Genomic DNA, 12,479 nt, shown 5'->3' with positions numbered 1-12,479 from the left:
ACAAAATTTTAAAATGAAAAATATTGTTCTAAATGAAAAAATAACCCTTCGAAACCGATTCGAAAAGTACATTAAATTTCCCATAAAATGACATTTTCCAAAAAAAATTACAGTCGAGTAACGGAAACTGGGAGAATTTTTAAAACTTGTTTAGTGTTTTTTCGATGAAAAATACGTTTATTTTCGGAATTCTGAGTACGCCATCAAATCGGGCGTGTAATTTTACATAAAAGTCCCTTTGACACCAATTTTTTATCTCATCACCGTTTCAGGCTGCAAATTATTGAAAAACACCTCTTTTTTCGCATGTTCAAAAATGGAAGGGGTCGTACCGCCCCTCCGTCACGAGATATCAAAAAACGGACCTCGGATTCGTGATTAGGGACAAAAGTTACCCCTTAGGACAAAGTTTCACGCAAATCGAAGAGGGGTCGGGGCAACTTTTCCCGATTTCGTGTGAGTTGGTAGAGAATTACCCCATACTTTTTGCCAACACTACCAAGTCAAGCGGAAATTTTTGAAAAATATTATTTATTTGAGTAATTGGGATTAAACATAACTAAATAATGTCTTCTGAACTTTTCTTCATAACGATTTTACGTAAGTTTCATTAAAATATAAGAACATTCATGTTTGTGTTGTATTTTATGGTTCCTTTGGCAATGTTGGCAGAAAATGCGAGTTTCACTGATTAATTCAACACTATTTTTGAAAACTCTGTGTCTTTTTTGTGACGCACTGTATCACCAATGATTCACCATACTTTCTTAGGGAGAGTTATTCAGAACATCCAGGGCTATAGGGGAGAGTGGGGAGACTTGATCCCCTTTTTTTGTATCGCACATAACTCTGTCAATTTCTCACAAAACTATAAACTTTTTGCATGAGTTGAAAGCTTAAACATTCATCTATGTTTGGCTTATGAGGGTATTTCATCAGATTAACTCTTCGAATCATGCCAAGCGTTTTAAAAAAATATTTTAAACGGGCATTTTAAAAATGTTAGGGGTAACATGATCCCCCTTTCAACATTCTGAAGAAATCTTAAGCAAAATGTTTCTTATTCACCCAAACTTTTAATTCTCTATAAGTTACAGCAATTTCACATAAAACCTGTACGTTTGTGTTCAAAATATAAAAAGTTTAGTATGTAAAATATTTAAAAACTTAAAATATTATTTTTTCGACCAAAATTAAGCATGTTAACAAAAGCTGGAAATTTTTGTTTAAAAAATTTTTGAAAAAAGGTACAAACTGCAGTAAGTTATGTACAACTATACTAAAGGAAACCATGTATGAAAACCCAGCCCAATTATTTAATCTTGAGGCAGATTCAAGTGACTGTAAAAATGCAGGGATCAAGTCTCCCTAAACTCACTTTTTTAAACAATTGATTGTAAAAATAGTATGACGATAAATTTAACATCAAATGCGTAAGGGTTTTGGAGTTGATAAGTTTATCAAACAATTCATGTATGAAAAATATTTTTTTGAATAATTTTTGAGTGTTTACTATACATATCAAAACAAAGAAAAAAAGATCTATTGGAAGTTTTTTGCAGCTCGTTTCAGAAAAATGTGTGTAACTCAATCTAAACATTTTTTATTTTTTTTCTGTGTTTTCTACAATGAGTTATAGTTAATTTCGCACAACTTTTTAGAACAAAGCTAATTGTTTTACCCACATGCTGACGAGATACAGGCTTGGGATCAAGTGTCCCCGGGGATCAAGTCTCCCCACTCTCCCCTACTTCTACGGTGTTAGTTTAATAAAATAATAAAACAATCATTTTGTAAATTCAAAAAGGTGAAAATGCAAGTTTCCCCATATGTTTCCAAACTAAATTTGTTTGATTTGCGCCAACTTAACTAATCGCTTCCAAATTTTGGGAGATTGTTTGGGACCCTAAAAAAGACCCAAAAAATGTGTTGCTGATTGGATTTCTAACATTTTCAATTTTCCCATATAACTCGATTCCACCCTAATGAAACAAGCAAACAAACTTTGGAGAAAAACCATTCGGCTTAGTTTAAATATTTTTGAAAAACTCAAAGTGCACGTGTTTCTGGGGACCCAAAACTTCATGCTTCCCCTCGAGTTGAGCCTGCGCAGAAATGTTGTTGGTCGTTGTAAGTTATTGGGGGAAAAATAAATTTTAGCAGGATAGGTTACTAATGATTTTGTAGAAGATGTCAAGAATTAACCGTCTACAAACCAACCCCACCTCTTGGCGGGCTTCGATTTAAAAGTTTGGAAATAGTAGTTTATATAACAAGTTGCAAAAAGAAGATTTTTTCAGCACGTGTCGTACATTTATCCAACGAAGATCACCGAGTTGGATAAATACGACGAGTGCTGAAAAAAAAAACAAGTTTTGCAAAGAGTTCTATATAGGTTTGTCAATAAATCGTTCAAATCAAAAAAAAAATTAAAAAGTATTAAGTTTCGAAAAAAGTGCTGAAAAGTTCAACTTTTTAGCATCCATTTGAGTGCTTAAAAGTAGAAATTTTCAGTATTTATTTTGAAAAGTGTTGTTATTAGATTCTGTTATTTTTGGTACTGAAAAATAGGCTTTTTCGTCGTTCAAGAATGACAGGAAAAGTAAGTTGTTTCACGACGGAATTGCAAAAAACCTATGTTCAACTATTTTCTCATTTTCGTTTTACGGAGCAAATAAGTGTAGTTGTGAGTAGTAAGAACATGGATGTCTTGAGCAGTAAGGTTAATCTAAGTTCAAAACTGAATAAAGGAAAGCTGAAATCACGATTCAATGTAAAAAGGCCCGGAAGAAATTAAATTAGTAGTAAATTAAATTAGAAAATTAAACTAATCGGAAATTTATACAAAAGGAACTTATGATTTATTATAAATTTAAAGGAAATAAGAAAAAAAAAAAATACTAGAGGACGCAAGATGAAAACACACTTATCTAGGGAGCATGAATTCGGCCTTTTTCCCCATCCTGTCACGTTCATGAGTAGTCTTGTCGTACATTACAACTAAAAGCAAAACTGTCATGAAATAGTACACTTTTCCAATTCAACTAACCATCTAAGTCCTACTAACTTGAATCAACATCCTGAACTAAACTGTTTGAAAGTAACTTGAATCTCAACTCCCCGAAATTTTAATCCTAATGCCAAACAAGGTAAAGGACCTTATTTTTTTACCAGACTTGCTGCTTCCAAAACAAACAAATAACCTGGCACACCATATCGAATCGAAACTCTTTCCACTTCACGCAGCCATCTCAACTGTCCTTTCAAACAGAGCCGTATCAATCAGATGCTAGCCGGTCTCGAAAAACTTGACATCATGCATGATGAACCAAGTCGTAAGGCAAGAGAATGAGAAACTTTTGCGTCGAATTAAAAAAAAAACATATTTTTTGGATATCGAAATTTGTTGATTATAGATCGAATTATTCTACAATCTACGACTAATCTCGTTTCAAAATCACCGTGATGATATCATTGTTTAATTAAAGACATTTGAGTCATCAAGTAGCAACACTGTGTAATCGCGTATTTGTTTGCGTATTCCTATCCAACCGAACGAGAGATAAGATTTAGCGTAGACATTGAAAGTCAAAATTTCTTCGCAGTCAACAAACTGTAGCCGTAAGAACAAGTTACCGGTTTGAGAGTGGAGTACTACATATTCGCGATAATAACTTCAAAACGCGATGAGTCAATACGAATTCGACGACGACAAAGAATCGGAGCAGGACTTTGATCCTCACTTGGATCGTTCAAAACTGCACGCCCAGTTCCAGCAGTTCAACGGAATTCGTAGCCGCATGTCGTCCTTCGATACAATATCCGAGTGGCTCGGACCCAAGGTGACTCTGATGGCGGAGGCCGGATTCTTCCACACCGGATTCCGGGATATGGTCCAGTGTTTCTACTGTGGGCTTCGGATGGGCGCGTGGCATCAGCACGAAAATGCCTGGTTTTTGCACACCGTGTATTTGAATGACAGGAGCTGTGACTATGTGAACCACATGATGGGCAAACGATACCTTAGTTACGTGAAAGAGTCGAAACGCAGACCGAGTTTGGTGGAACGCAGGTGGTGCTTTGACGCGGAACGGAACGGCGTCGACGATTGGGTTCCCTGTGCGGACAAGGTGGGCTGTGCGCTGTGCCAGTGGGAGGAGAGTGGATGACGCTGGTAGGGCTGAATTGATAAGATGTTATGTAGGCGTTAGTGCATGAGATAACGGTAATAACCTAAAAATTACTGTACAGTAGTTGTTCGGTAACTGGGCTGATTTTTAACTGGGCGCTCGATAACTGGGCCGTAGCCCAGTTAAAAAGCAGACAAATGTCAAAAAACAAAAACAAACCAAAATGACCGAGTGGTTAATGGATGCAAAAATCATATTCAATAAATAAGTTTTTTCAAACTTTTGATTAATTTCAAGTTACAATTAAAGAAATATGAAAAGTAAGCATTGTAAATAAATTTGAGTAACTTTTATTTTTATACTTCATCTGGAAAATATGCATCGGTGGTCTCCTTGTTATGTTTTGTTCAGCCCAGTCAACGAGCAACATTCGGTGACTGGGCTACGTTCTCAGCCCAGTTACCGAACAACTACTGTATTTTGTTTTGGATATTTATGTAGTATTTTGTTGCGAGTGTAATTAAAATATAGGTATCTTATCAAAATTGTTTTGATTTATCTTCGAAATTCTTTCAACTGATTAAATATTTTGTACGGTAACGAATTATCTGATTGTTCAATGTCTCAAAAAGCAAAAATAAACACTATAAGTTTCTACTCCTGAAATTCGATGCGATCTTATGCTAAATAGATAAGAAATCTAGCAAGCTTATTACAAGAGAGCACAGAAATTATGAAACAGAGAACATTCATGCTCAAGCTCAATCCAGCTGTAAGATTCCTCTCGACGGTAAGCTTTACGCAGTAGGCTTGACCGCTCCATCGATTGTGATGTTTCATTGCATTACAATGCACAGTGGTCCAGATCGCAAAATTAAGTGGAAAATGGATTTTCCTAAAAATGGTGACGTTTTGGAGCTCTGGTGTCTTCAGAAGAGTTGTTGCAAATAGAAAGGGGCAACTTTTGATTTGGTTGAAAATTAGGGTGGTTCACGATTAGGGTGATTTTGAAAATCTAACTTGACAGGATTTTTTTTAGGAATATATAGAAAGCATCTGAGCAAACCTTCAAAAATTAGTTTGGGGCCATCCATAAACCACGTGGACACTTTAGGGGGGGGGGGAGGGGTATGACGATTGTCCACGCTCCATACAAAAAAGTTTTTTTTTGTATGGAAATTGTCCACAAGGGGGGGCGAGGGGGTTGAGATTTCCAAAAAAAAGTGTCCACGTGGTTTGTGGATGGTCCCTTTTTTGAACGTGGCATTTCAGGGTTAAGCTTTAGAGAAAGGTGATATTAGGAGCCAGGGGCGCTGACTTTGTGGGGGCAAGGTACTTTTTGCCTCTCCCCCACCCCTAAAATTTGGCTGGGAGGGGGGGGGGGCAGCCCATACATTGTGCCCCCCCCCCCCAGAAATTGTGGAAGAAAAATATTCTTGTATCAAATATAAAAAAAAGAAATTAATTGAAAATAATATCTAAAACTTAAATGGAACATTGTTTGTACACACGGATAGAATTCTTGTAAGCGAATCCGTACAATAGTTCAAAAACATTTCTGGAGTTTTTTTGAAAAGGTCCAATAAACCAAATTTCTAGTTTTTGCATTTTGGGTATTTTTGAAACCGCCAAAAAGCAAAAACTGAAAGTTTTGTTGTCATTCCTTTGTGGACCATCATTCAGTGAGGTACTCCTGGATTTTAGCTCCTTAAAAGTGCTTAAAAAGTGCAAAAATGCCTCAGGGCAAGAAAAAGAGGCGGTCCTCACCAGCAGGATCGGCAGATTTGAAGAAGCTAAAGAATGCCGAAGGGCTACCTGCAAAGCCAGGCAGTTTGAGCAAGGACGCTCAAAATTCGTCTGGAAACCAGTTCGCTACCCTCCCTGTGGACGTGAGCGAGAAGGAAGAATTTGAACGACGGGAAAAGTTGCCACCCATTTTTGTGAAAACATCGTCATCGGATTCGGTGCGAAAGTGGCTGACCGGATTTATCAAATCTGGTGCTTTACGAGCTTCCATTCGCTTGTGTGCTGATGGACTCAAAATTCTGCTACCTACCAGAAAGGATTACAACTACGTTCGGGATTTCCTGAACAACACCAAGATTGAATACTACAGTCATGACGATCCAGCTAAACGCCCCATGAAACAGGTCCTCCGAGGCCTGTACGACATGGATGTGAGTGTGCTGAAAGAAGAGCTCAAAACTCTTAAGTTGAACGTGATCGAAGTCTTCAAGATGACGAGACACAACAAGGACATCAAGTACCGTGATCAACTGTACCTGGTTCATCTCGAGAAAGGATCGACAACGCCGTCTGAGCTGAAAGCAGTTCGGGCTATTTTCAACATCATCGTGACTTGGGAACGTTATCGTCCAGTGCACCGTGACGTGACACAGTGTTCGAACTGCTTGCAGTTTGGACATGGTGGAAGGAATTGTTTCATCAAGAGTCGTTGTGCAACCTGCGGAGGTGAGCACAAAACACAAGCTTGCGAAACAATCAACGAGAACATCGAAGCCAAATGTTTCAATTGCGGCGGCGACCATTCTACCAAGAATCGGAGCTGCCCAAAACGGGCTGAGTTTGTAAAAATTCGGCAGCAAGCGACGACGAGGCACCAACAAAATCGTCGCAAAACACCACCAGCATTCACGGACGTGGATTTTCCTGCTTTGGCGTCACCAGGAGCAGGATCTGTTCGAGTGGTTCCAAATCTGCAGCCATTGCCGTTGAATCAGCGGCAAAAAGTTGCAGAGCATACAACACCTCCAGGCTTCAGTCAGCAACCGAGGGAAAACCAACCAGCATCAATGGATGAAGGCAGCAGTGACCTGTTTTCACCACAAGAACTTCTGAACATTTTCATCGAGATGACAACAACACTGCGTGGGTGCAAAACTCGCCAGGAACAAGTAAGAACTCTTGGAGCATTCATCTTAAAATACAGTTCGTAGTTTACTCGTTCTAGTGATTTTGAATATTTCAATGGATTTATTTTTTTTTTAGTTTTAGGTTAGGATTAGTTGTTAAAGTGATTTTTTTTTTCTTTTTTACCCATATGTATTAAATTCAATGCAATAATGTAAAACAATTTGAAGCAAATAAATAAATGTTATCAGTTAATAATAAAACGAAAAATACAACAAAGATGAAGAGCATTAGGCCATACCACTTATCATGTAAAAGAAATGTAATTATTATAAGAATGTTCAATGAAGACATATTTAATTTCAAAAATTTCAAAGTTTTGTTGTTTTGAAAATCGCTGAAATTTTTTGAACAAAATCGTTTACAATTTTCTGGATTTAGATGCATTTTTTTCTTATTTTTCTTAATTTGGGTAAGTTTAGAAAAGATTTGAAAAGATTTCAAATACATTTGTTAACCGCTCTATACCAATTTTAGCCAAAAAAAATACAATTGTTTCAAAAAAAGTAAATTTTTGAAAACTAGCGCACCGCTTTACTGAGAAACCGACAAATTAAAACCTAATCTGAGACAATTCCACATTATAATCTAAAAAAAAACAAGTGTATCGCTTTCTGCAATTTATGATCGATTTAAAAAAAATAAAAAGGCTGTAGAAATTTTAACTGCACCCTCAAAAAATATGCCAAAAAATCAGGGAGTAGAGAATAATACTAAAAATAGAACATTTTCAGGAAATCAGCATTATTGAGTATTGGGAATCCATTTTAAAACGTGTTTGGTCGTATTCTTAAATTCTTAAAAAAATAATTGATGCATCATAATTTTAAAATTTTCCATTTTTTTAAACATTGAATTTTTCTGTTATTTCTAATTTTGTTGATTGTTTAAATTTCTGAATTTCTGCTTTGGATTTCTTTACATTTTCAAGCCATGAGTTTTTTAACCCTAGAATTTTTTTATACTAATATTTTTTTTAAAATTTTGGAATATTAAATTTTGTGTATCTGTTATTTTTCTAAATTGCAGATTTGAAAAATGGATGTTTTTTTATGTGTATTTGTATTTTTGAATGTCTGAAGTTTTAAATTTTTGCTTTTTAATTTTGTTTTTATTTATAGAATATTTGTATTGTTGAATTTCTAAATATCTGATTATTTTTATTATTGACTGTGACTTCTAGAAAATAAGTGAGAATATACCAAGGAAGGAGCCTTCCAAACATATAAAAAATCCCCCCAATTAACATTTTCAATCACGTTTAAATAAATTATCTTTTTCTAAAAAAAATATTCCGGATGAAAAAAAAAATCGTATCACATCGTAATAAAATTATTAAAATTCGTGATATACAAGAAACTTTAACATCTAATCGCCACTCTTACCTATCGATTTCGGAAAACAACCGTGCCACACCAAACTTTTTGGACTAGTCGGCGCCCCTGTTAGGAGCACTTTTAGAGCTCTAAACTACAAACATTTTTATTTTTTGACATGTCATTTTGGACTTCAGGGTCAAAAGTTACTGCCACTTTTAGGTAAAAAAGTTGCAAATTTAAAACTTAAATATCTCGAAAAGGCGCAAGCCAAATTTTAAGCATCAGGATGCATTTGAAAGAGGAGATCTAGCACTACAAACGCTGATAAAATCTCACGGGTGTTTTTCTTTAAACTCAAGATATCTTCATTGGAAAAAGTCTATTTTTCAAGGGAAAACCTTATGGGACCACCCTAACGAAATTCGAAAATTGTTTAAATACATGTTTTCCATGTAATTTTGCCCGCTGAATCTGAATTTGCCCTCAGAATTGAGCCAAAGTGTCGAAAAATCGAATTTTTGGTCATAATTTGGGTTTATATGATAATTTCACAAGAAAACCCAAAATATGACCAAAAATTCGAAAATTCAATTTCTAATTCTTTTGCAACCACCCTGCACAATTCCTCGCGCTCTCGCGCTGGTGAGTCACCTGTTTGCCGTACTAGCATTATGCATTTCTTATACGCCAGCCCGGCAGTCACGTGCGTTCTCGCATGCTTTCGCGCTTCGTCCTTTCTTGCGTTTCAGAGCGGAAACTCCGCTCACTCTCCCACTCGAGTCCTTCACCGAGAGAGAGAGAGACTGACTGAATTTTGATTAGGAAAAAGTTTTGGTTGATTCATTCTTCTCGTTTTTTTTTTCTTCTGTTGTGTACCAACAAAAAGTGGCGCTGATAAGGGGTGGGGTTCCGCCTGATTGAAGACTTTAAATTCTAGCTAGAATAATCAGCAGCAGTTTTGGTTGAGGGTTGGAACAACTTGGTTGAGCGATGCAGACCGTGCAGAGTTTGAAGGACGGCATCTGGAACCTACCGAACACGGTGACCAATCTGCTTGGGAGTCGGGAGGACGGCGGCGTCGCCGCTGATGACCACAACAATAACGCTTCGACGGCGCCTGATGACGGTGAAGATGGGAAGAATGACGATGACGAGGGTGACAGCGTTAGTGATGATAATGCAGCAGCGGTTGCAGCGATCGAGGAGCAAGATATTGGCGCGGAATCGATGGCCAATTCGCTGATGTCCGTGGAGGAGGACATTCTGGACCGGTCGCACGCGATTCCGTTTGGGTTGATTCGGGAACAGTGGCAGCTGGTGCTGGATTGGGACGCGTCGATTCCGGAAATGGAGGATGCTATTGGGAAGTGCAAGGATCTGGTTCTGCGCTGTGAGGACAACTCCGAGGAGAAAAAGTGGCTGGTGCGACATCTGATTGAGCTGCGCTACCGGCTGCGAGAGCTGCAGGACGTGGACAGCGATCCGGATGCACTTCCACCGGAGACTAAGGTCATTCTTGGGCATCACTTTGTCGCGAATCGGAACAATCCGAAGTACAAGGTTCACTGCGATCACTGTTCTGGGATTATTTGGAACGTGGTTCAGGCCTCTTACATCTGTACCGGTAAGAATAGCTCGAATGTTTTAGCTGATAACGCCTTCAAAAACATCTTCTTCTAAATCGTTTCAGATTGTTCCTTTGCGGTGCACCACAAGTGCATACGCAACGTGATAAGGATTTGTGCCCACGTAATCACCACCGAACGCAACCTGCCCATCGAGTGTATCTGTCCAGAGATTGGCCTGGCCTTCCAGAAGTACACCTGCGCCGAGTGCGGCTGCCAGCTTAGCTGCAGTGAGTCAAGTTCAAGTGTTTCATTTCCATTACATAATTTCATCCAACACCTCTTCCGCAGACACTTCAACCGCCGTCACCTGCTTCGGGCTCGAACTCAAGGCGGAAAAGTTCAACGCGGTCGTCCCGCGCCTCTGCGACTACTCCGGCTTGTACTACTGCACGGCATGCCACTGGAACGACACCTCCATCATCCCGGCCCGCGTCGTCAACAACTGGGACTTTGTCCCGCGGAAAGTCGGTCGCGCCTCCCTGCAGCAGATTCGTCTCCTGTACGAGCGGCCGCTCATCAATCTGGAGGCGCGCAATCCCCGCCTCTTTCACTTTATAGCCGGCCTTGGCGTGGTCAAACGGCTGCGCACCAAACTGACCCAGATGAAGCGTTACCTGGCGGTGTGCAGGCTGGCCGAGGAACACCGGCTGGTGCGGGATACCTTTGGTGGGGGGTCGAGGCGTCATCTGATGCAGTCCGTCGATATGTACAGCGTGGCCGATCTGGTCGGGGTGGAGAACGGAACGCTGCCGGAGTTTTTGCGCAAGGCGCACGACGCCTTCGAGCGGCACATTCGGAACTGTGTGGTGAGTATCGGGTCCAATCCAATACCCGCTGGCCGGCAGCGAAATTATGGGAAAGTTTGTATCAGAATATGTTTATGCTGATATGAACAACATATCTCAGTACCGGGTAGTAAGTGGTGACAGCTCTCGCGCTGCTTCCAATTACTTATTTCAGAATGGCATAGATCCTGGCGGCCCAATTGCGAGGTCATTAGGCATTGTCTGGCCCCGCCTAAACATAGCTGACTCAAGCTGGTTTCAAAAACAACCAAAAACAAATTGCTTATTGAACCTTTTAAAAAATCCAGATATTTTCAAAATTTTTAGGGCAAATTTATAGGAAATTTTGAAAAAAAAAATTCTGGAATAAATTATGAAATACTTAACTAAACTAAATAATTTTGAAAGGGACTTATGGGACTTCAAGAAGGTTCAAATGCAGAAAAACTGCCAAGGTTGGTTCAGCCAGTCCCTAGATGATCGAGTGCAAATTTTCACATAAACGTCTTTCCCTAAACACAAAAGTGGTTATAATTTGACCAAAAGCCTCTAAAAAAATTCAATAATTTTTGTGCTCAAACTCAATATTCTTCTAAGAGTCAGTTTTTTATTCAATACTCTTTGGCTTTGCGGTTAACTTTATGTAGTTAGCCTGGCTACAGAGTAACAACTGTGGTAACACAGAGTTAACCCTGCCTCTTAATTTTTGGTTGACCTTTGTGGTACATTGCCTGCTACCAGCAAACCTTTTGAAGCCAAAAAATTAAATGCCTTTTCTTAGGGCAGTTCATTCTGAGTTGTGGCCTGGAAATTTAACAAAGGACGTTGGGAGTGGTCGATCCAGCATTTTCCAAGAAGAAATTGGACTTTAAATTAAAATTAACTTTTAAATGTTTGAAAATAGTTTTAAAATATTTATCTCCTGGAAAATTTGTCAACACGGGTAAAATGTTTTCTTTGGCTAACACAAAATTCCTTTCATTCTCATCCATTTTCTCAAGATTTGCTCCGGCAAGGCGTATTTTTGCGAAGTCTGCAGCAACGACGAGTTCCTGTTTCCGTTCGATGACGGGGCCATTGCGTGCACCCGCTGCAACTCGGTTTCGCACAGGGCGTGCTACGCGCGCAGTAATCGAAGTTGCCTCAAGTGTGCCCGGTTGCGCGTACGCGAGCAGCAGATGCGGAATGAAATTTTGGACGCCGCCAACGGGAATTAGGATGTCCTAGGGCAATGTGGTGCTCGCTTACTAGGAAAGATGCTACCTTTCCTGCTATTGCTTAACAAATTGGGCGTGTCATCGTAATGAATGCTGCTTTTCGGCTTTTAATAGTTTGTAAATCAATAACAAAAAATGCTTTGTTTTATTTATATCACATTTTAAAGTGAAATCACTTGAATAAATAAAAATGCTAAATTAAACTAAACCGACCTTAATCATTGTAGGTAACGAATTGTACTCCGAGTTGTGCTAGCAGCTCTTGCTGATCATTGATCTTTTTATCCCTTTCTAAGAGTTCCTGTTTTAGTTTTTCTACTTTGGCACGTTCCGCGTTAAGTTCCTCTAGCAATTTGTTATGATTGTCGTCATTGCAAACCTTTTCTGGAGAGACCAGCTCTTCGATAGTATCGCCTACCGTTTGTTCCGAGATTTGTTCTGAACTCTCAACATAGTCAACCTCTTCTGC

The 12,479-nt window shown here is 39.0% G+C and overlaps 2 protein-coding genes across 2 annotated transcripts in view; both read left to right on the top strand.

The window, feature by feature from the left end:
- Positions 1–12,139, top strand: part of LOC120424881 (uncharacterized) — a 28,489-nt gene extending 16,350 nt beyond the window's left edge. The window contains exons 7-11 of the mRNA XM_052709916.1: positions 3,771–4,161; positions 9,366–10,004; positions 10,071–10,235; positions 10,297–10,814; positions 11,795–12,139. Coding sequence (XP_052565876.1) covers positions 3,771–4,161; positions 9,366–10,004; positions 10,071–10,235; positions 10,297–10,814; positions 11,795–12,010 — 1,929 coding nt within the window. The 3' untranslated portion in view covers positions 12,011–12,139. The remainder of the gene's footprint in view (positions 1–3,770; positions 4,162–9,365; positions 10,005–10,070; positions 10,236–10,296; positions 10,815–11,794) is intronic.
- LOC120424874 (baculoviral IAP repeat-containing protein 7-like) lies at positions 3,444–4,675 on the top strand. The gene has a single exon (XM_052709233.1). The coding sequence runs from the start codon at positions 3,687–3,689 to the stop codon at positions 4,167–4,169; it is 483 nt and encodes a 160-aa protein (XP_052565193.1). The 5' UTR covers positions 3,444–3,686; the 3' UTR covers positions 4,170–4,675.
- Positions 12,140–12,479: the final 340 nt, after the last annotated feature.

This window comes from Culex pipiens, chromosome 3 (assembly GCF_016801865.2).
Source record: "Culex pipiens pallens isolate TS chromosome 3, TS_CPP_V2, whole genome shotgun sequence".
NCBI lineage: Eukaryota > Metazoa > Arthropoda > Insecta > Diptera > Culicidae > Culex > Culex pipiens.
The sequence above is the reverse complement of the archived record's forward strand: the minus strand, read 5'-3'. Positions and strand labels throughout refer to the sequence as shown.

What these genes read in the sequence shown, in the direction of transcription:
- LOC120424874 (XM_052709233.1), top strand. Translation starts at nt 3,687, where the DNA reads ATGAGTCAATACGAATTCGACGACGACAAAGAATCGGAGCAGGACTTT.